Raw genomic sequence first — 24,598 nt, forward strand, 5'->3', positions numbered from 1 at the left:
TCTCTCTCTCTCACTCACTCACTCTCTTATCCCTTCAAGGTACCTGTAAGGCAACTTTACCTCTTTACCGAAGGGCTTCAATTGGCTTACCTCTTTTGCGCAATTTTTTATATGCACTTATCTTTCCTCTCTCGCTCCCTCTCTCTCTCGTCATCATCTTACCTGTTGATTATTCTCTCTCTCTCTCTCTCTCTCTCTCTCTCTTAATCTTATCCTTATCTTTCTTTCTTTTACTTTCTTTTTCTTGTTTTTTTTCTACTCCTTTTGCGAATGACCCACTCCACCGATGAATGAGTTCTAAAGTATGTTTGTCCTAAATTCTTCTTCTTCTTCTTCACAGGTTTTTGTGTAATTTCTCTCTCATTCTTTTCATGAAGAAGATAAAAATGATGATGATGAGAGTGGGAAAAGAATGAGATATTCTTTTTGTTTGTTGTTATTCTTTTTTTTGTTGATGTATTCATTTTCTTTTCTTTCAGATGGACGCATGATAAATATGAAAACTTTGTTAGTTCAATCAAAGAGGTTACTCAGTTTTCTCTTGAATTGAGATTGAGAAAAATGAACGACAATAAGAAGAAGAAAAAAAGAACTTGTTCTCTCTGCTGAATACTCTCAACTCTTTAATTCTTATTTCATTCAATACCATTATTATCTCACCATGAATTTCCACCACCTCTCGATTTCCCTCCTTCTACAATAATTAGATAATCATATCATGTTTTATTTTCCTTTTTCTCTCCTTTTATAGTTTTTCATGATTCGTTGGATCTCAAGAATCAGGCGAATCCTCTGCTGGAGCGAAGACCTAATTTAAGTCTAATTCCATCTTGGAAAGAAAGAAAGAAGAGAGAGAGAGAGAGAGACGATTAAAAGGAAAGGTAGAAAAGAGAAGATTAAAGAAGATAAGATGATGATGATGGCGAAGAAAATAACAATCGCTCGAGGCTTCACTATTAGAAAATGATCATTTTCGTTCCTACGATGTAACCATTTCTTTTTTCCCCAACTGCCTTTAAGCTTCAGAATATTAGATAATTTACTCAGTCAGTTACTTCCATTATCATCATCATCACCTCTCACTCTTGCTCTCTTCATACATATAATTTGCTCCTTCCCTGATTTTTTTCTCTCTCTCCACCATCATGATCATACTTGTAACCTGAAACAAGAAAATTTGTTCAGAAAGTCTCGAATCATTAAGTATCTCTTTCTTTCTCATTTTCTATCAACAATAATCTTAACTGTTTTTCTCTTTCTTTTTTTTTCTTCTTCTTTCTCTTCTCATTCTCTCTCTCTATTACTAATCACTTTGCTCCCTTTTTATCATGATAATAATCACACTCACACACAAACTTTAATCCACCTTCGTCAGTTTTTACCCACTCTCCTTCTCATCGAAAAATCTTCAATTCGTCTTCTCGATTAACCCATTTTCATGGAGAGAGCGAGAGAGAGAGACTGGAAAAAAGAGATAATCATATTTCATAAACTAAGGAAAATAATATAAGATGAATAAGAAGCGAGAAAAAGTTCTGATTCTGATTGAGGCGAAAACTATTTTCACTTGATTCGAGAAACTAACGGTTAACAAATTATTACCTTTTCCAAATAAGTTGCTGCCTATTCGGAGAGTTTATCATTCAGGGGCCTGTGCCCTAAATAACCTGATAATTTTTAATTCTTTTCCCGCCTTTGGCTAATTGTTTGACCCATAAAAATGATCAACATGCTAATTTAATATTAAGCAGGTGAATTAAGAGACACGAGAGAAAGAGAGTAACAAACCAAACGAAAGGTAAATTAATGGTAAAAAAAAGGAAAATGATTAACTTTAAAAGTGATCATTATAATTTAACTACGAAGATTAAATTTCGTACAAAAGTAAAATCAAATTCCCGTTAACGTAGGTCGTTGACAACGATAACGACACAATTAATGATTAAACTTTTTTTCGTTTAAAAAGTTTTGTCTCTCAACGAACCTTAATGTTTATGCTTCTTTACCATTTTAATTTTCTAATCGTAATAATAATCGTTAGTTGATGATGATGATAATTTAATTTCGTTATTTGTGGAAAAACTTTTCTCAATTAATTAATTTGTTTCTCTTTCTTTCTTTCTCCAGGTAATAGAAGAAAAGTTCTCTCTCTCTCTCTCTCTCTCTCTCTCTCTCTCTTCGCTTCGACAACGATTTAAAGTTAATTGATAAAATAGAAAATCTGATTCCATGCTGATGATGATTCTAATTACTCCTGAGATTTTGAGATAGATTATCAATAATTAATATTTGAACAAGAAGATCATACAAACTGTCAACATGAATTATAAGTTAATGCAGATTAATTGGCATAAAAATAGAAGCGTTTTTTTAAATTACCTAAATTGTTTACAATCAATTGCAGACCAGTAAACAAATAAACGGTATCAGAAAACAACAACAACAACAATTGAGGCGAGTTTTTTAAATCGATTTGGCATCTTGACGGAAAGTTATCAAGTATTATATATATAAAATAATGACCTGACCCAATGAGATTGACGTACAGGGAGATAGACACACGTAAATTTTGTGTATATAATATTATGAGAAGATTGATCTACACCAAGGAAAATTTAAAGTAACTTGTCATCATCCTCATCATTTTTATCTTCATCTTGATCATCATTAACCATCATTAGTGATCATCTTCATCTTTTGACCTCAACGAGATTTCCAGATTTACCCAGATTCTGTTTCCATCTTAATCTTACCTTAAAATCTTTGAACTATTATATTAATTTTCTTCTATTTTATTAGGCCAACGTCACATCTCAACGAAAGATGATGATGATGATGATGATGATGGAAAGAAGAAAAGAAAAGAAAAGAAGATAGAAAAAAGAAGCAAAAAAAAAAGAGGCCAATCATTCTTGAATTACCTATTACCTTTTTCATCGGAATCCTGTTTCAATGAATGAACCCGTTGAACATCATGGAATCAAGATTTTCACTTCGTTATTAAACTCGTTTCTCTTTTTTTTCACTAACGAAATAATATATTTACTCAATATCTTTTATATTCTTGATTGTTATCATCATCTTCGCAACCATTATGGCAATAATAATAATATTAATAATGATTCTAAGCTACAATATTATATGTTTGACTTACATCTTCTTACCTGGTTTTCGTTATTTACTTCAAAGTTCAACTCTCACTCAATATCCTTAATCACCTGAGAACTGAGAGAGAAACTGAGTGTAAACAAGTGAATGAGTAACAGGTAAAGAAAGAAAGAGAGAAAGATGATGAAAAAGGAGTTGAACAGGTAAAAGAGAGAGAGAGAGAGAAGATGAAGAAACGGGCTTCAAGATCGCTGTTATATTGTGTGAGTGTATGCGTTTGATGTGTATGAACATGAACAATTTCAACAGTCCGTTAACTCGACCTAAAAACATAGATTCAGAATTGAGTGAGTCAAATCGAGAGAGGAGAGAGAGAGAGAGAGAGTATGTGTTCACTCACACAGCACGTATAATAGGTGCTTTCTAAGAGAGCGACGATGATGACGAGGAAAAGAAAGAAAAGGTTTAGCATTTGTAAGAGAGAGAGAGAGAGAGAATCGAATAAGATATTTTCTTTTATTTTCTTCTCACTCTTTCATTCCCTTGACGTTTATCAATTGTACCGTACAATTGTTACTGTAATCAGTTGATTGTTATCATTAACTGAGCTCGAAGAAGAAAAAAAAAACAAAAAAATTACCTTAACCCAAAGTCGCAAATTTCAATTGTCGTTTACTAACTGTAAATGTGAATGACTTTTTCCCTTTAATTTCATACTAATTATCTCTCCATCTCTGTCATCCATTAAAAACTTAATTCATATTACAATTTAATTACCATACGAATTAAATTATATTTTATGAGTTGTAATTGTTGGTAATTCTAAAATACAGTCGAAACTTTTTCTTAACTAATTATTATTTTCAACTTTTTCTTTGCGCTGGTTTGTTTGTTTGCTCTGCGATTTTGATTATACACCAAATCGAAATATACTTTTGTTAACTTAATTGTCAACGATTATGATTGTTTCTTGATTTTTTTTCTCTCTCTCTCTCTTTTCAGGATAAAATAATAATCTACCTGTTGAATCTGTAATTAAGAGAGAGAGAGAGAAAATCGTTTTTTTTGTCTTCAACTAAGAGGATAATTATTAGACTGGAAATTAGTGTTATCATTTACTCAGTTTGAATCATGATTACTACGTATTGGTAAAACTTTGAATTGATTAACAATTCTGATGGTTGAAATATAAATATATTTAGTGTACAATTTTTATCAATGGATGATTGAATGATTTGGGAAATTAAAATGATTTGTGATTTAGATACAGTTGAAAATTAAGCTGATCTTTTGGATGAATACAACAGGTAAATATATAAATAGTATATATTTATATATACATGCGATGGCTTAAAGGCTCAAGCGAGGAAAAAAAATTACCAATAAACAGCTAACGTTTTAAATGAATAAGCAAAAATTATCGATGGATTGTGAATTAATTAAATCAATTTTAAAGAGGTAAATCAGTGGCAATGAACCGAAGAAGAGGGAAGACGAAGAAAAAAAAATATAACGGTAAACAATATTTTCAGATGATGATGATGAAGATGATGATGGTGATGGTGATGGTGATAGGGATGATGATGATGGAAACTCGTATTTTATCTTGCAATTTAAGATGGATTCCAGTTCCAAGTTTGCACCGAATGAACCATATTAATGATATATATATAAATACATCAATTCTATTGACATGGTCCGATACCTTGATTGATTGAAGGAGATGAAGAGGATGATTGAGATGATGAAATCAATGATGAGATCAAGTGCACAGCAAGAAGCTAGAAAAAGATAAAAAGGGAGAGAGAGAGAGAGAGAAAAAAGTTAGTGAGAAAATGAATGAATGAGAAATAATATAATGAAAAGATGATGATGACGAGAGAGAAAGAAAGAAAGAACAATAAGAAGAAAAAAGTCAAACAGAAGCCATTTTGATTGTGGGTAGAATTTACTTTCTTTCTTCTCTTCTAACTACCTGAAGATCTTGATTTTTTTTAGAGGAAAGATTAAGGTTTAGGTTCATCGTGTTGATAATTTTCTATTCTCCTTGTTTAAGGAGAAGATTTTTCTAAATTAACAATTACCTTTTTAGAAATTAAGTCAAATTAAGGTGAAAGGTAGGGAAAGCAAAACCTGTTGCTAGTCACATAATGTTGTTGGTGGTTTGTTGTTGTTGTTGTTGTTGTTGATTTCTTGCTGCTCTTGTGACTACTACTGGATGATTGTTGATGATGAGGGTCAAACGATGGTGAAAGAGAGATAGAGAGAGAGAGGGAGAGATGTAGTTCAACAGGTAATATCTATCGATATACCGATGACTGGGAGAGGAAGAGAAAAAGTCAATCAATCGGGTAGATAAATATGATATTTAGGTAGAAATTCAATGATGAGAACGTAATCCATGAAAGAATTGTTATTGTGACATCTTTCTTTTCCCAATTTCCAATTAAGGCCCAATTTGTGATATAATCGATTATTTTCACTGTACAATAGTTTCTCTAGAGCGCTTCTTGTTCGTTTGGATAGTGCAAGGGTAGGCCAAAGGAGAGAGCAACCAAATGAACAGCAACAGCATAAACATCCAACCAAAAGAAGACGAGCATTAATTGAATGGTGACTTTTCAATAGATTGTTAACTCGGTTAATGGTTCCTTCAAATTCTTCCCTTGAAACTTTACCAATTAAACTGGTTGGATATTCATTGGAGAATGTATTTGATAGGCCGAAAAGGGTCATATTACCGTTACCACGGATTGTTATCTGTTCCATAATTGGATAGTCAATGTCGGGCATTGAAATGATATCACTCTCATGGGAATGAGATTCATGGTGAGATTCAACTTCTTCAATAATATCATCAAATTGTTGTCTAAGTAAAAATGATGATGAACAGGGAACACTTTGTGCCATGGTTATTACACTTTTATCGATAAATACATAAAGAGTGAGGGAGAAACAGAGAGACTGGTTAGATTGGAGAGAAAATTATTAATTTAAGTAAAAATGAAACAATTTAATTCTCACACAGAGAAATAAATAAACAGAAATTGGGAAGAAAAAATAACAAAAGATAAAAATGTAAACAAAGAGATTGCGACAATAAAAAAGAAAGAGAAAAAGAAAGACCCAATTCTAGTTGTAAATCGAAACACTAGATGACACCACTTGTTCACTTTCTTTATTATTATTAACCCAAAGATTCAAAGAAACGAAGACATTTTGTAAGGTAATATAGTTAATCTAATTAATTGATTTGACAATTTACCTTGGGACAATTTGATGAATAAATTTGAATAAAGAATGGATCACAGATTCGTTTAGACCTTTGAAACAATTAAATTTAATATCGACAAAGAAAAAAAAAGAAAACGAAAGTAGTGAATAGTAGTGACACCTATTGGTCAACCCGAATAGTTATTAGTCTTTCGAAAATCTAATAATGAGTTCGAAAGTCACCAGATGGCAGCATTAAAGTCGAATTGGAAACTTGTCCCAAATTCGTGAAACTTTATCTTTTTTTTTGTCATTATTATTAAATTTTCGCTCTTTTTATATCGGTGGACATAAATATATATCAAATTCTATAAAAGAATCAATGGAAATGGAGATTTCCCAAGGGAATTAATGACTCTGGTTCATGGAAAAGTATATAATACACATAAAATAATTCTCGATAACAAGACTAATAATAATCAACCAAGAATAAATATATTCTCACATAATTAATCAGCAAATTCGATTTTTTCTCCTCTCTCTCTCTCTCTCTCTCTCTCTCTCTCTCTCTCTCTCTTCTTCCTTAATCTTTACCAATAATACTAATCATTAACACACCTTTAAATACCCACCCTTAACCTTAACATTTAACACTTTTTTGTTACAACAGGTCGATAGTAAACCTTGACCTAATTGTTGATCACAATTGTTAATAAATATTATTGATGAATAATAAATAATAAGTTGATCATTTGATTTAGTTAGTATTTGATAAACGACTGTTAATCATACCTGATCAGGTAAAACATTAAAGAGAATCCTTAAAAGTACAAAAAAAGTTATATTATCACAACTCCCAGCAATTTAAATTTCACCATCGGATCAAATTAAAATAATCCTTTAAATTATCATCCCTATAATTTGTCCATCACAACAATCAGTAAATTGTTTTACCATAATAATAATCATATTATACATGTTTTCCTTTACCCTAACAACCTTGGCACCTTTTTGTTGATTATAATCTTGGACTGATTGTTTTTTTTTATGATTATGATTATTATTTCATGGATTTAATCATCATCATCATCATCACCACCCTTTCAACACCATAATCACATAATCACATCATTAAACAACAATTTGATCATCTTTTAAGTTTCATCTTCGTGATTTAATGTTTTTTACACCTTAATTATTAACCACCACACCAACAATTTCACCATGAATTTAAATTGTCAATTTTTATCAACAAAAACAACAACAAGTTAAGGTCATCACACTTGATAATAATAATCAAATTAACAATCAACCATCACAATCATCATCTCCATATAATCATCATCATCATCAACTGGGTATGTTTATTTATCATAATTCACAATTTACTAATCATAGACAATGAATACCAATCAATCAATCAAAATTGAATTGTCTTGATTGTTAACAATTTAAATAAGAATCATATCTTATTCAATATCAATAGTTTTCAATATCAAATGGTCATCAGATATTCACTGAGAAGGTCAAGTAAACAAGTTAATTGTATTGTATTGAAAGTATTGATTACTGGTAATCACAATTATCGATGATAGTTAAGATCAAGATAACTTTTAATTGTTTGAATAATGTTTAAGGTAAATAGTGTTGATTAAATGTTTTGAAACAATCAACATGAAAAACTTAAATAGTTAAGATAATTGTTTGGGGTTAAGAAACAAATAAATGTCTCTTCCTTATAATCATCATCATTGTTATCATCATTCTGATCACAATTTAATCTTGATCATCATCTAGATGATAGTTATGAAGATGATGAGGATGATGAGGATGATAATAGATGAGGTAAAGCGGAAAATGTTTTACTATTATAAGTAAACATTAACATGGTTGAGACACTTTGAAAAGGTTGAATAAATATAATAGAGATCAAGTAAACGTAACGGTAAAAACTGTGATATAATCATAACAATCAGTTAATTATTATTAGTACAACTGATCATTTGTGTTTCATTTAAGCAAATTAAAAACAAACTCTATACAAAATCAAAGTTAATCAAGTTTCTAACTCGTAGTTACTCAAATAATTAACTTTTCATAAGGGATTGAGATCTAATTTCTCAGTTATTAATTTAGCAAGCCCATAATTGTGATTACTAAATTAACTGTGAAATTAACTTCATCTCTGCGTAGTTATTTAGTTAATTACCATTTTCTAAGAAATGTTTACAATTAGATCTAAAATTCATCATAACGGTGGTTCTAAAGGTCAGAACTTTCCATTGAACATTTACAATTAACTCGATTTCTCGAATATACCAAACATCTCGAAAAGAAAAGTTCTAACACACTCAGACTATTTTCGAACAGAAAAAAAATCTAAATTTCCATTTGAATCAAACTATTACCAAAGACAAGAGTATGAACTGTTCACTCAATTTATGATCGACGATTTCGAGTCCACAATCGTTACTATCGAAAGTTTTTCCTATGTATTCAAGTAGTAATACTTTCAGATTGAATGAATTTCAATCCTACAATTAGTATTAATTCCCAATCAGCATAATAAATCATTTACAGCTCAAATTACCAATGATTAAAAGCTACAATTTACTTAATTGTAAAATGAAAAGTTTGATATTTCAGTTAATTAACCGTAAATGATAATCATTGATCATATTATTGGTTAGTCGATGTTGAGAATAGCGAGCAAAAAAGTTGATCATCTATCCAATCAGACAAAATAATCAATTGACAAGCTATCACAATTAGTCAATTTAGAGACAAGGTATCTAATTGATCAACTAATTACGATTAAAATATAAAGTGTTTCAAAAAAAAACCTGTAAAGAGATTACAGGTAAACGGTATCATTTACCGTTATGTTTACATCAACAACATGAAAGATTCTGGAAAACAGGTTTATCATTTATCATCATGATTCTTTCTCTCTCTCTCTTGACTCTTTCTTTTTTCCTGGTACCTCCTTTCTCTCCCCCTGTCTCTCTCTCTCTCTCTTTCTCTCTCACCTTCATCTTTCTTCATCTTCTACTTGATTTTTTGGTGAGTTTGTTGTAACTTGCTGATAGTATTTTAAGTTTCTGATTGAACCCTGATTCTAATTCTGGTGTTGAAATGAATTCCGTAGAAAAATACCAAATCCATCATCATGAACACCAACAGTAAATTACTCTAATTAATCTCAACCTGAATTAATCACTTACCTCTCTCATCTTAATCCTAATCCATTGTTGATATTTTTGTTTCTCACTTGATTTCCTAATCCTTTTTTACAATCAACAATTGTGTTCCAACAATTAAATGGACTTAACAAAAATAATTCTGATAACAATGAACTCTAATAATTGTCTCTCTTGGATTAGCTGATGTTAATTGTGCTTCTTAATTAATCTTGGACATTTGCTCAGCATCCTCATCAAGGTAAAACCTTTTTGCTATTATTTTTACTATTATTACAATGATTATTTCAATTATGACAATTTGGTGACATTTCAATTGATTCATATTATAAACATTTCTCAGGTAAATTAATCTACTCGTTAATTGTGTCATATTTGATCAACTGTGTTGATAGATTACTAATTATTTCATCTCCATTGTTACACAACAATATTAGTCAATTATACTTGTAATTATTTGATTGATATTGATGTTGATTATCATTATTATCAAAGATTAATCAACAGGAATCAACGACAATTTAAAAAAAAATGAAAGAGACAACAACTAGACATGTTAATCTATTGATGACAGTTTATTGGATTTACTAATAATGATTGTTGATTGAATCCATTAAGATGATTTCGTTGATTTAATTGAGTTTATTTTCTGAGAAATGGTGAAACTAAATTATCTCAATGAATCAATGAAACGATCAAGATAATCAAGGAACTAGAAATGATAAGGTCAAGATAAATAAGATTATATCAGTTGATAGCATTTTCTGATGAAATTTTCATCAACTTGTTCTGAATTTTTCACTCATCTTTCATCATGATCACTCTCATCATGATAATGATGTTGATGATCCATTGACCAACATACACATCTAACTCTAATTGGTGATGAGTATCATTTCATTCACCAATTATATAGTAATAATTTATTAATTTTCCAGGTAAAAAAATGTGAAATTGTTTCAATCGTCAGGTTAAAATGAATTTTGAAGACCATGAGGTTTACAATCAATTTGAATTGGACATTTCAGCTAATCAGCTTATTGATGAGATAAACTTATTGAGCACTTATTGGAAATCAATCTAATAGAAAACTTTGATAGTCTGGAATTGTATAATAACGACCGGAAATGAAAAGAAAAGAGGACAGAAGATGCAAAAAGATGATGATGATGATGAGCAAGTAAGAGAAAGAAAGAAAGACAGACAAAAAAGACAGTAAAAAAAGCCGGTTTATGGGGCCAATTGATTTCATCGAAAAAGTGATATTGAGACCAGTTTTTTTCTTCTTCTCTTTCTTTTCTTTCTCTTTTCCTTTACTCCCTCACTCCTTCAATTTCTCTCATCATCATCATCACCATATTCAGCTCACTCTAAGGTGATTACATGAGACTATTGATCCATATGGTGCGTTGATGAATGGCCTTTGTATGAGGTACGCTTTTATGACGACGACGATGACGACGACGATGATGATTAGTGATGATGATGATGATGATGATAATGATTGTTGAAAATATTTGATATCTTTTACCTGTTCTAACGCGTCCCCTTTTCTTGTAAAGTGATGATCATTGATGACAATCTTTTAACATTATAACTTCAATTAGTTTACCTGATAATGGTAATTATCATCTATTCGAGCGAATCGAAATGAAAATACTCTATATATTATCAATCGATGACGATGATACAGCATACATAATGATGATGATGATGATGATGATAACATTCAACGTCTCATCTTGTTTGACATGATCGCCATCATCTCATTCACTCTTCATTCTCCGGTCGAAGTTCTCATGTTGGTCAAGACGTGACTCGTATCTTTAGTTTAAATCAATTTAAAATTCACTTATAAACCAATTATAGTGCATTTCAATACTATACAACCATCTTTGCCCTTAGGCCTTTAAAATTGAGTCTTAATTTTTTCTCAATCGCCATTTCAGTTTCTGACGTTTATTATTATTATTTTACTCTTCTTTTTCTTTTCAGGCTATACATTCATATATCTATCTTGTTGTTATTGAACATTCTGATGATGAAGATGATGATTAACTTGACTAATATAATTACGCAATCAGATATCGTAACGATAATAATAATAATAGTATAACGTTACAACGAAACCTAACGTAGTAAAACTGTACGAACGATTTGTAAAACTTTTTGATTCATTCGAAAATCTAAAACCAAATCATCAAGCTCGTCTCTCTCTCTCTCTCTCTCTCTCTCTCTCTCTCTCTCTCTCTCATCTTCATCTCTCATCTTCATCCTCATCTTCAGTTACTGTACAAAAAAACCATATAATATAAAACTAATAATATAATAATGATACCGATGATAATATATTTATATATTATAAATAATCACCATCCACACAAACTCAATATAAAAAAGCAGAAAATTTTAGTTACAACTTTTTTTTTAATATATTCTAATAATTATTATTATTATAAATATAATCAAATAAAAGTTATTTATTATTTTTATTATTAATAATTTAACGCAATTTATATATTATTCAATTAAATATTAAAGTTATTAGTTAATATATGAGTTTGTTAATAGGAAATTGATTGGGAAAATATAAACTTATTGATTTGGTGGTGAAAGCAAAAAAAGTCAAAATTGATTATTGTTTTCTGTTGTTGTTGTTGATTGTAAATAATTTAACAATTTAAATTGTTGATTATCTATTATTTTGTTAATGATTATGATGATGTTTGTATCTATTGATTGATGTATCCATTTCTTAATCATGTTTAATCATCAGATTGTTAACTTTTAAATGATCATGTTAATGATAATAAGAATTTAAGTTTTTTTTTATTTATCAGAATTGAATTGAATCATTAACTTTTATTTATTTTGTATTATTTTCAATCATCATTATTGTTATTATTATATTGTTACTGTTGATTGTTGATTGTTGATCTTTGATTATTGTGATGAAGACAAGATGATTAAGGTGATTAAGATGTTGATTATTAAGGTTTGGGAGTGTGACAAAGTTTTTGTTTTTGCTTTCTTCTTGTTGATCAGGATGAGGATTAAATAATTAAACCATCTCAACGATTATCATATGAGTTCAAGGGTGTTTGATTGATTGGCTACAATTACATTCAGATTATCTATTGATTATCTTGTTGGATAATCTCATTGATGACAATGATGATTAAAATGTTTCACTTGATTGGTTTGCTATTTTTTTGCACTTACCTTAATGAACGAAGTAGGAAATTGATAAGTTTTGACAATGAATATGAAGAGAAAAAAGTTTTTCATTCAAAAAAACGATAATTGATCATTGATTATATTTCTCAATGATGATGATGATAAACATGATGATGGTGATGATGTTAATCTTAGTGTTTGGGTTAACCGATTGGGTTGGATGAAGGGGTTTGATGTTAGCTAGGAAAAGGTATGAAAAATGATGATAAAATGGGAGTTGGTGCATAACGAATGTCCCAGAAAAGTACTTACCTTTCATGATTATTATTATAACGGTAATTTTGTCTTACTACAGGTAAATGCAAAATAGAGAGAGAGAGAGAGACGTCAAAGTGTCATGAACGCTGTGCGTACATAATTGTAGGTAAAAGGTGAAGATGATGAGAAGATGATGATGATGATGAGTGTGAGTTGTATTAACACACTGGCCTTTTGCTTTGGTCCGATGATTTAATTGATTGAAGTTCAAACAAAGCCAAAAAAAGGAACCACGATCATGATGATTATTGAGTCATTAAGATTGTCATTTAAAGAGACACCAGAGATGACTGAATAATGTTGATCATCATCATCATCATCTCATCAATGTTGACAGTTGTCAATTAACAGTTAATATGTTTACATGCCTCGATAATTAATCATGATTCAATTTCCTACCTATCCTACTTACCTGAGCTCCCATGTCCATCAAGGTAATAAAAAAAGGTCAGTATTTGTCTTGTTAACAAATAAGAAACTTTTTTTTTACTCTCATTTATATATTCACACTTTTTCAGGCTCGAGCATTTCATCATGTAACCTGTTGATTTGTTAGCTTGTTTTTTAACTGTATTTCTCCTTCATCACTTACATCAAACACCAAATCATGATCATCAACATGATGATTTCTCATTTTTTCTTTATCATCATCATCATCATCATCATCATCATCTTGTCCTTTAGTTTTATGAGTTAATCCAAACGACTATCTGATTGTTGATATTGAGTTTTTTTTTCTTCTTTCTTCTAAATTCATCATAATAGTTAAAACTACTTGAAAAAAGTTCTGAAATTAGGTGAAACCCTGTTTTTCATCCTCATCTTCATTTCTATCATCATCTTTTTTATCCTTATTATTATTATTTCTTAAAATGTAACAAGTTTTTTAACTTTAACCGGATCACGATTAACATCTTATTTCTATCAAATTTCTTCCCTCTTATTTCTCAATGATATTCGATGATGATCATGATGAGGATGATAATTCTCTTTCATCTCATCATCATTCTCATCATCTTTGCTCATCATCACAATCTTTTTCTCTTTTCCTATCTTTAGAATGAAAAACCCGAAGGGTAAGCGAGAGAGAGAGAGAGAGAGAAAACTATTAGCAAATCGAGTTTATTAAATCCCGAAAAACTGATAACTCTCATTGATTCCAATATTATTTAAACTCTTAATTCCCTCAACTGTTAACTAATCAACTGATAACCCATTTGCAATTAAGAAGATGATGAAGAAAAAAACTTTTATCATCATTTAGATTTTGTAAATCAACAATTTAGATTTTGTTTTCTTTTTCTTTCCTCAACTAATCAACAACAATCATTAATCAACTCGAATCAAGACAAAAAAATGATACACTTTTTTCAAATTTTACCTTTGGTTGGTCATCTTCATCTTCATCTTCATCATCCTCATCATCCTCATCATCTTCCTCATGTATCATATTGCTTAAGGATATTGTATCTGAGTACTTTGAACAGCTAATCCAACTTAATTTGACATTTCCTTTTCCGTTCAGGTATCAATACAAGAGCAAAGTTTTTTAATTAAAACGCTTTTGCCTCATTAATCAATAAGTACAATTATTACTTAGGATTAAGCTTAATCCATTTCAATCCTGTTATTTATTTATATTATACAAAAAAAAACTATCGGAAACAATTAATCATCAATGTCACAATTTAAAGTGTTTCCAATTCTCAGCTTGTTAATTGTTTCAATTTACTGATTAACAAATTGTCTTTATAAACAATTTATGAGGGTGAAAATTTTGTTGATCCAATTTTGATTTTGTTTTATTATTATTACCAAAGTTAATCAGCTAATCAACTTGCATAGTCATTGATATAACAACGGTGACAATTTGTAGTAGTAGTAGTAGTAATCAAGTGGATAAACGCATCATCATGATGATAAATAAACGTTCAACGACATGAGAGTATTGCTGAATTATCATTTCCTGTATTCTGAATGCTGAAAGTGTTAAAATCGTGAGAAATATTCACCATTATCATTACCATTCCAATATCATCTTAGATTGAATTTTCAAGTGCTCGGTGTTAATCCGTGCATACTGGAAACACACTGAGCACACACACCCACCTTGAGACACCAAGAAGGATGTGTTACCTGTTATTGTACCTGACAGAGCATCCGATTACCATGGTGGAGGATATTGAATCGCTTCCTTGAATATCACATCAACCATCAAATTGATTCAACTTCATCAATACCCAGAACTTACAATGATCAAACTTGTTTTTCTTTCTCTCTCTCTCTCTCTCTTTTAAATTGGTTGACAAATTAACTTTAATTCACCTGATAAATTAAGTGATTAAATTGTTAGTTAATTTTAAGTGATTTTCAACCTTTTTTTCCCTGTCGATTGTTGTTGATTGTTGTTGATCAATGTAAACAATATTTGATTGTTTGTTTTCATTGTGAAAAACAAAACCAAAACTTATCCTTACAAAACTACTCAAGATAATCAACTTTAAATTGTACTCTTAAATTTAATTGTTCAAACAATTTACTACCTCAACTCTTTGATTACTATTAATAGATTTAGTTGATTGTCTCTTCAATTAATTGTTTTTCTAGGTAATCACAATTACAATGACAATTTTCACTTGTAGCCATTATCATAATTGATTAGCATCAATCAAACTTATCGACAATTAATTATAAATAAGATTAATTTTTCAATTGTTTTAATCAACTGACCATTTAATTGCATTGACAATCAATTTACTTTTTTGTTTTTCTCAATGACTTTTGCTGATATTCAATTGTTACTTGACATTAATGTTTATAATTATTGTTTTTCTTAATTGTTAATGAAATTATTGTCATTTATTTCAAACTTGGCTAATTAACGGTTCCACAATTAAGCTGATTACTTTTATTATATTATTATAATAATTCAATTATCACAATAATTTAAATCTAATATCTTTGTTTCAATGACAATTATATAAAGTTAATCAACGATTGATGATTTTGTTGAAAGCAAAATATTCAATGTTAATTGTTTAAAATGAGCATTAAATTTTTGATGGTTAATCAAGTTAATTAACAACAGTAACAACAACAACAAAAAAGGTTAAGGTAAAATGAATTAACTTTGATTGTTGTGAGTTAACTTGATCAAAATTGATTAAATTTGATTGACAGCAATTTAAACTTTATTGGTTTGATGAATTGGGATTGTCATTTACAATTAACATTAAGAGTAAAAAAAAAGCGATAATATTAACTTTAATTGTTGGTATTTTTTTATTTACCTGTTGATTGTTGTTTTTACAAATCGAACCATGAATTTTGTTAGTTATTAAATTGTCAAAATGTGACTTGAAAAACTGAATCAATTGATTAACCAGATGATTAGTAAACTATTGATGAGGTAAAGGTATTAAAAATGATAATAATGATTAAGTTTTGTTAATTTTCATCATGATTATGATCAACAATCAGTCTGATCTCACCCAATTGTCTGAAAAGTTTATTTATCTTTACCTTTTTTTCAGCATCATCATCATGTTATTCAATCCAAATGATGATGGTGATGATGATCAGAAGGATGCTCATATCATGATTGTATCAAGATTAATCAACACACACACCTTGATTGCAGACAATTATTATTAAACTAGTAGCCAGTTAATCAACAATTAACCACCAACTCTTTAATCACCACAATCATCATCATCATCATCTATTAATATCACTTTTTATACTTGAAACCATTTTCACTTTTTTTCTCACTTGTTTTAATATTAAACTGTTGATGATAATCAATTTTAATCATGTTGTTGTTGTGATGATGATGATGATTATTAATTCAGATGATACCTTGATTTATATTTATCATGTTAATTTATTATTATCAGATTGGGATTTTTTTTTATTTTACTTTAATTACTTCTGATTGGAAATTGTGCTTTTTTCAATTCACATTTCAACATGTTTAAGATTAGAAATTTACTTTGGACGATTATAATTATCGTCATTATAATTGGAATAGTTAATTAAATTGTGATCAACGGAGAGATTGCAAATGATTCTTTTAATTGTTTGGCGAACAAAAAAAAATGGGAAAATAATCGAATCCAATTGTTCAATTATCTAATTAGTTAATTACCTTGGATTCTTATAATGTTCGTTCAGATCCGAATTTGAATTCGTCTCCAAGTATTATGATAACATATTGTCCTTGTCGAAAAAAAAAGTTCTAATGGAAAGATGAAAAGTTTCGAGAGAGAAAAAAAAAATGGAAAATAATTTAAATTCTAATCATGCTGAATTCTTGTCATGATTAATTCTGATTATCACCAGTTCAGAGACATGGTGGTTATCATTCAATTTCTTGTAATCATATAACCGGATCTTTGATTTGGAAAATAAAATGAATGAAAATTTGTTAATGATAATTTTTTTTTCTGTCTCCAATCTGAGTAACTTTTTTTTTGCTTCTCCTCTCATTCTGATGTTACCTTCATTCAGCTATTAATTATCATTATATTAATTGAGAGAGTTCATGTCCTGAGGGCTTTTTGGAACAATTTTCAAAAGTTTCAGCTAAATCCAAGCTAAGATACAGTTATAGTTATTAGTAACAGATAGGGTGGGGTTAAAGGTTCCTAGAGTTATCTTGATGAATCCCCACCCGAAATCAGGTGATGAGGTAAACTTGAAAGTAACCATGGTAACGGTCATAGTTTTAAGCATTTCAAGTTAACTTTTTTCTGCATTCTGATAATGAGAAATACTCACAACCCGGACATGGTATTAATCGTATAATATATATATATTTATATGAATAAAAGGATTGAGTTGTTGATGATGATGGAGATGATTCAGATTCTGATTCATGATTGATGAAAAAAAAACAATTTTCTTACCTTTTTTTGTTCACATCATCATCATGACAATTAATTAACTGATAATCAGGTAATCGGTTGATACTTTTGTGCCAAGTTTTGTATTTTTTTTTTCGTGTTTTATTTGTTAATTATCAAGCTAATGTGTTAATTGCAATGATTAACAATAACACAATTTGAACAATTAACGATAATCACTTAACAAAATTAACAACATTCTGCTTTCTCATTTGGGTATATAAAATTTTCATCATGAAATGAAAATTTTCTTGTGAGTTTAATGTTATTATTTTTCTGTTAATTGTTATGCTTAATTGTTGCTGTTGTTGTTGCTAATTGTTGTTTATTTTTGTCTCTCTCTCTCTCTCTCTCTCTCTCTAAATTGTTTGATTCACTTTGATTAGCTTCTTGAATTTTTATTCAACAATAATTTTATCATGAAAAAAAACCATAACAATTGAAATGAGTAAATGAACTTTATCTCCATGAAAATGAATTGAAATTTTTGTTTTTCTTTTCATTTTCTCATTTATATCAATTGAATTATTTTTCACATTTTAACTAACAATTAATTGAACTCTATTTTTATGCTGATGATTTTATTATCATGTAAATCAGTTAATTGTCTATGGTTTAATGGTTAATTGTTTGGTTAATGGTTGAGAGGATTAAACGAAGAAAGTTAATTAACGATAACAATTAACTTATCGAGGGAATGAAGGTTTTAAACTTATATGTTAATTACGTTGGTTAGGTGATAGATTTTAATTGTTAAGAGCAAGTAAAAACCTATGTTATAAAAAAAATCACAATTAGCTAATTGTTAACTAGCTGTTCATAATGATTACCCATTAACTGTGGCAATCTTATTAATCAGTGACTCTTAATTGTGATTTAGCATTTAATTTGTTATTGTTACTGCTTATGGATTTGTTATATTTACCATGTTTGATAATTAATTGTGTGTTTCCCTGTGACAATGTAAAAACAAAATGGCAAATCAATTAGTTAATTTTGTTTTAGCAAATTGCTGTTAAATTAAACAACAATTTACCTGTAATATAACAAACAGGGCGTTGACATTTACCTGTTGATTGTTGTTGTACCTTGTCAATGACAATTTACCTGTCGACAAATTTTGATCATCAAGTATTGATTCAAGTTCACTCAATACTTATGCATATACATGTATAGAGATGTGTGTACTTAGATTGACAAACAAAGAGGTCATAGGTTAACAAGAGGATGGTCAATATACTTTCAAGAGGGTGACAAAATCAGGAATCAGGAAAAACAATGATGAAGATGAAGATAAACATTTACAATAAAAAGTAATTGTCCTTTCAATTGGTGATGCGGATAAAAAGTGAAAGCGAAAGTGATAAATTGAAAACCTTTGAAAATTGGTCAACAATTAGAAAGCAATTGTAGTTAAACATCAATAATTTGAATATGAATATACTTGAAACCCTCTTGACCAATTGTTATCCTTATACTGACCATTGAATTACCTTTATCACCATTTAACTCCCAGTGTTTATATTTAACCATTTTAATTGTCAACTTGATAATAAGTTTTTACCTCAAGGTTTATATCGTTTAGTTACCCTTGATTATTTCATGTTACCTGTGATTTTTATTATCATAACAATTTATTAATCATAACTTCATAGCAATTGACTTGATTAAGGCTTTTTTTTAACGTAATTGTTAAAATAACAACAACAGGTAATAATTTATTTATATTTTTCTGCAAAGAATCAACAAATAGTATTGAAAAAAAATCCCCTTTTTGGTTAGTTAAAAGTACCAATAAAATTATATGGAAAACATCACAATTAACATTATCATCATGATGATTAACTCCAATTGTTTACAATTAAATGTTTCCAACAATTTATATAATCATCGGTGTAACATTGATTTGGTCATCATTTGTCTTTTACCTGTTCAACTAAATTGATAATATACGAAAAAGTTAATTAACTGAAAATTTTACCTTTTCTTTCTCTATACATTTATAGTGATCAACTAATTCTAAACAATTAATATTCAACATTGTCCAACAATCAACAATATCAACGAAAATTGTTAATCACCTTACCCAAAGTTGCTGTTAATTAAATTGTTAATTCGTGATAATATTTAATCATAGATTGGAGAGATAAACAAACAATTGTCAACACCCGATTTGTGAACGTTAATCAATCAATCGAAATCAACACAATCAACAAATAATTTAAAACTTTTCTTTCTTACAATTAATTGTTAATCAGATAATTAAGGTGTAATTAGATTATTAATTGTTACCTTAACGTTGTTGATCATTGATCAAGTTTCATTTTCCCTCAATTATTGGCCTTTAATTCAATTTCTTTGGTGGATTTTTCATTCAATTCTCTTGATTAATTCTGGTGGATTAACTCATTTGGATTCAATTGAGTTTGATTAACAATAACAATAACTATTATGAGGAGATCACAAATGATCATTACCAAAACCATTGGATTAACTATTGTTATTAATCAATCAACTACTCTAATCCAACAACAACAACAAGGCGATTCTATAAGATCAACAAGTCCTTGATTAACATTTTTCGCAAATCACAATCAATCTTGATAGATTCAAGCGTGACACCTACAAGTTTCATCCACAATTAACAGTCAACAATCAACTGATCATATTCGCAATCATAATCTAATCGAAAATTAAGTTTTACCTTCGTTTTCTTCATCTTTCTATCTCTCTCCTTAATCTTGTCCTCTATCGACTTTTCATCTCATCGAAAAACGGATAACGTTCAATCTGACGATTTATCCTCATAATCTCATATAATATAATCACAACAATTAATCATCAATAATTAACCTTAACTTTGACCTAAATTCATTGATCGAATCCGCAGAAGACAAAAAAAAGTTATCACTTCTATTTAGAAATCATAATTAACCAGTTTGATTGTTGTGAATACTTTTTTCTGTTGTTTCTGTTGTTTAATTGCTTACAATTAATTTTGATTAGAGCTGAAAAAAAAACTTCTCTTCAATTTATATTAATTCACAGTTAAATCATCATCATCATAAATCATCATCAAAGTTGATCAACGAAAATTATCAACAATCAAAACCGCCGAGAACCTTTTTTTTGTGATTCACCGTAAACTTAAGGCACGACGACGATACCCAAAAGTCCAAACGGTTCACCCGTTACCAGGTCATCACAAGTGACCCCGTGTGACGTAACGGGAAAGTGTGAACCCATAGGAAATCGTTACCGTGATTGTTGTAACGGTTTAAATAACCAATCAGCTGATCCTGATAATCAACCATCTAAACAGGTAACCAACATTCAGCATCACGGATTATCATCAGGATCATCAACAATCAAACCGATTGATTTGAGTGGTAAAAAGTTATCACCACCGTCAACAAATAACATCATGTGTCCACCTCAAGTGACCACCGTTGATGAAAACAATCATGTGGCCGTTGTCTGGCGAAACCTTACCGTTTATAAACCAATGGATCTACTTGACGGTTTCCTGGTTAAATCCATGTCCCATAAATGTCGTAAGGCCATTTTACGAAACATTTCAGGTGTCTTTCGATTCCATGATCTATCCGCTATCATGGGACCTTCGGGTGCTGGTAAAACAACATTGTTACAATGCTTATTTGGTACATGGTCAGGTCGTTATAAGGGTAAAATCTATCGTAATCCATTAGCAAATAAGGCCTCATTTATAACCCAAAAAGAGGAAGATCACTTGTTCCCTTGTTTATCGGTTATTGAATCCATTTTTTATGCTTCCCGTTTAAAGGGTGCTCAAAATGAGTCCAAGGTTGTTGAAGAGCTTATTGATCAACTTGACCTTCGTAATTGTCGCCATACTTTGGTACACTCATGTTCGGGTGGTCAACGTAAACGTTTGGTTATCGCTCAAGAATTGGCCTCAGAGGTTAAACCTAAAATTTTATTCATCGATGAGCCAACATCAGGTTTAGATTCAAACGTTTCTTTTACCGTATTAACTCAATTGCAAAAACTTTGCATGGCCCATGGAATGGCCATAATTGCGACAATTCATCAACCCTCATACAAGATTCTTAAACTGTTTGATCAACTTTACGTTCTTTCACGAGCAGGTAAATGTCTTTACCAAGGTAGACCGGAAGTACTTCGCTCATATTTATCTCAATTCCAGGTTAATTGTCCAAATGGACATAATCCAGCGGATGTTATCATTGATGCCGCTGCGATAAATACAGTTTGCCTTTTGGACGAAGAAGAACCAACCGATTGCTTTAGTCGAAGCCATCGATCATCTCGATCATCATCTAAATCCTCATCAGCAGTCGCCAAGTCACAAGTCAATAAAACGACAACCAATTTATCATCAAATTCCCTGTCACCTTTACCCCTTTCACCCTCACATTTTACAACAACAACAAATAATTGTCTCAATAACTGTAATCACACCAACAATCATAATAATTGTCTTCATCTTTCACCACCACCAACATCCTTCTCATCTCATCCAATTTCATACTCATCCTCATCACCACCAAATGGACCTGCAAGTCAACAACAACAACGTAAAAATCACCAACAACAACAACCCAAAGAGTCAACGACAATTTCAATAGTAACACCATTAGATGAGAAAGAATTATTAAAAGTTCGATTATTAGAAGAATCTTCTGCCAAGTTGATTGAATTCGAAATGGATTCAATTGATACCAGTTCAATGTCTGAAGTTGAAGAAATGAGAGAAAATCGGAATCACCTTAGCCTTCGCCATATGATGTATCTACTTCGACGTTCATTTCTCCATGGTACTTGTCGTGAACCTTTATGGTTATTTATTCGTGTTGGTTTACATGTATTCGTTGCCCTTTTACTTTCAATGCTTTACGATGGTAATATTGGTGTAGATGATGGTTGCCTAAGGGTAAATTCAGCTGGATACTATTATCGACCCAATTGTACGGAGCAAGTTCCACTTTCCCGTCTTCGTGAGGAATCAAATATCGATAGGAACATATCTTACCTATTTTTCAATCTACTTTTCCTCATGTTTGCCGCTCTCATGCCAACGGTGTTAACCTTTCCCTCTGAGATAAAAATCTTTATGAATGAACATCGTAACGGATGGTATTCAACCGCCTCCTATTATATGGCCAAAACATTAACAGAATTCTGGATTCAGTTAATCCTTCCCTACCTCTATTCCCTATTCACTTATTATACAACCCAACAGATTGGCCTGAATTCATGGGTAGACGCGATCCCCTTTGCCACCAAGTCATCAAGATTTAATAACTTTGTCTCAATATCAATTCTTGCCTCTTATATAGCCCAAGGGTTGGCTTCTTTATCGGACCATTTTCACCACCAATTTTAACATCTCCATTTTCGTGGCCACCGTTATAATGTTATTCAATTTTCTTTTCTCTGGTTTCTTTGTACGATCCAATTCAATGGGTCGAGCACAATTTATAACTTACCTTTCCTTTATACGATTCGCTTTTGAGGCCATTCTATTAACCATTTATGGACAGAAAAGATGCCACTCCGATGAGAATGGTGTCCGTCTAAGTGATTCTGGTTCGTCTTTTGCATCAAACGATCAAAGTGATTCTGAGTATAATAATGTGATCTCCGTAGTGATGTTCAAATTTGAGCTCAATGATAAAGATTATTCAACCCATTTTACCGCTCTAACATTTCACCTTATCCTTTGGAGGTTGGTGACATTTTTCATCCTTTACTGTAAAGTTAATCCGGAGATTAATTTCCGTTTCCCTAATTTATCCTGTTTATCACCAAGGAAAATTTTCTCAGCCAAATGCTGTCTCTATTTTTCAACCCTTGTAATAATTATATCTTTAGCTTTTATCATTTTTTCCGTCTATTATTTAATCACTGAGTGATTAATACAATCTAAATTTAAATCGTAATCTCGTAAACAAAATCAACACCATAATCTATAAACACACACACACAATACAATTAATTACACCAGGATGATGATGATGATGACCACCACCTCCACCACCACGATGACCACCACCTCCATCAATCTTTGCCCCACTTCCTCCTCCCAATTGCAGCATTTACAATGGATCCAAATTTCCCGCGAAAAACTTTTAATCAATTATATGAGAAACTAAAAAAAAAACCAATCGACAACAATTAACAATTTAATTATATCAATTGTAAGCATAATTATAATTTCAAATTAATTTGATTTAAATGAAATACACACAAAAAAATACATACATTGTAATAATAATAATGAGATAATAATTATATTGTTTCAATTGATTGTTAATTCATTTCATTGCAATCGACTACTAATTAATCAATTTAATTTAATATCTATTACGGGACAATTAAGTTAATCACATTGCAACGTATTCAAGTAATCATCTTTATTATATTGATTATCGTTAATTGTTTATTACTGTGAATACATTTTGGTTAATCAAATTAGCTCAACAATTTACGCATTTCAAGTTGATTTGTAAACAGAAAAGTTTTTTCTCAATTTACCCTAAGGGCATTTGTAGCATTTACCTTAATTTAGATTTAGTTTTTTCTTTCTGTCCGGATGTTCAATCACTTTCCATTATATTTAACAATTAAACTAATCACAATCAAGTCGAGTGTCTTAACTGTAGTATTTATATT

The 24,598-nt window shown here is 30.1% G+C and overlaps 2 protein-coding genes across 2 annotated transcripts; one reads left to right on the forward strand and one right to left on the reverse strand.

Moving 5' to 3' along the window:
- Positions 1–4,280: 4,280 nt before the first annotated feature.
- Positions 4,281–6,196, reverse strand: LOC128394590 (cysteine-rich hydrophobic domain-containing protein 2-like). Its single transcript, XM_053354930.1, has 2 exons — positions 5,193–6,196; positions 4,281–4,889 (listed from the first exon to the last, which is right to left on the reverse strand). The coding sequence occupies exon 1, from the start codon at positions 6,016–6,018 to the stop codon at positions 5,452–5,454; it is 567 nt and encodes a 188-aa protein (XP_053210905.1). The 5' UTR covers positions 6,019–6,196; the 3' UTR covers positions 4,281–4,889; positions 5,193–5,451.
- A 3,193-nt stretch (positions 6,197–9,389) lies between these two features.
- LOC128394898 (ATP-binding cassette sub-family G member 1-like) lies at positions 9,390–24,239 on the forward strand. The gene is made up of 3 exons (XM_053355270.1): positions 9,390–9,762; positions 19,927–23,264; positions 23,296–24,239. Exons 2-3 carry the CDS (start codon positions 21,345–21,347, stop codon positions 23,836–23,838), a joined length of 2,463 nt encoding a protein of 820 aa, XP_053211245.1. The 5' UTR covers positions 9,390–9,762; positions 19,927–21,344; the 3' UTR covers positions 23,839–24,239.
- The last annotated feature ends 359 nt before the right edge of the window (positions 24,240–24,598 follow it).

This window comes from Panonychus citri, unplaced genomic scaffold, assembly GCF_014898815.1.
Source record: "Panonychus citri isolate SS breed McGregor unplaced genomic scaffold, ASM1489881v1 Contig00140, whole genome shotgun sequence".
Classification (NCBI taxonomy): Eukaryota; Metazoa; Arthropoda; class Arachnida; order Trombidiformes; family Tetranychidae; genus Panonychus; species Panonychus citri.

Coding starts and splice junctions, on each gene's coding strand:
- LOC128394590 (XM_053354930.1), bottom strand. CDS start 6,018: ATGGCACAAAGTGTTCCCTGTTCATCATCATTTTTACTTAGACAACAA.
- LOC128394898 (XM_053355270.1), top strand. CDS start 21,345: ATGTGTCCACCTCAAGTGACCACCGTTGATGAAAACAATCATGTGGCC. Junction 23,265..23,295: donor TTCTTGCCTCTTATATAGCC/CAAGGGTTGGCT, acceptor CGGACCATTTTC/ACCACCAATTTTAACATCTC.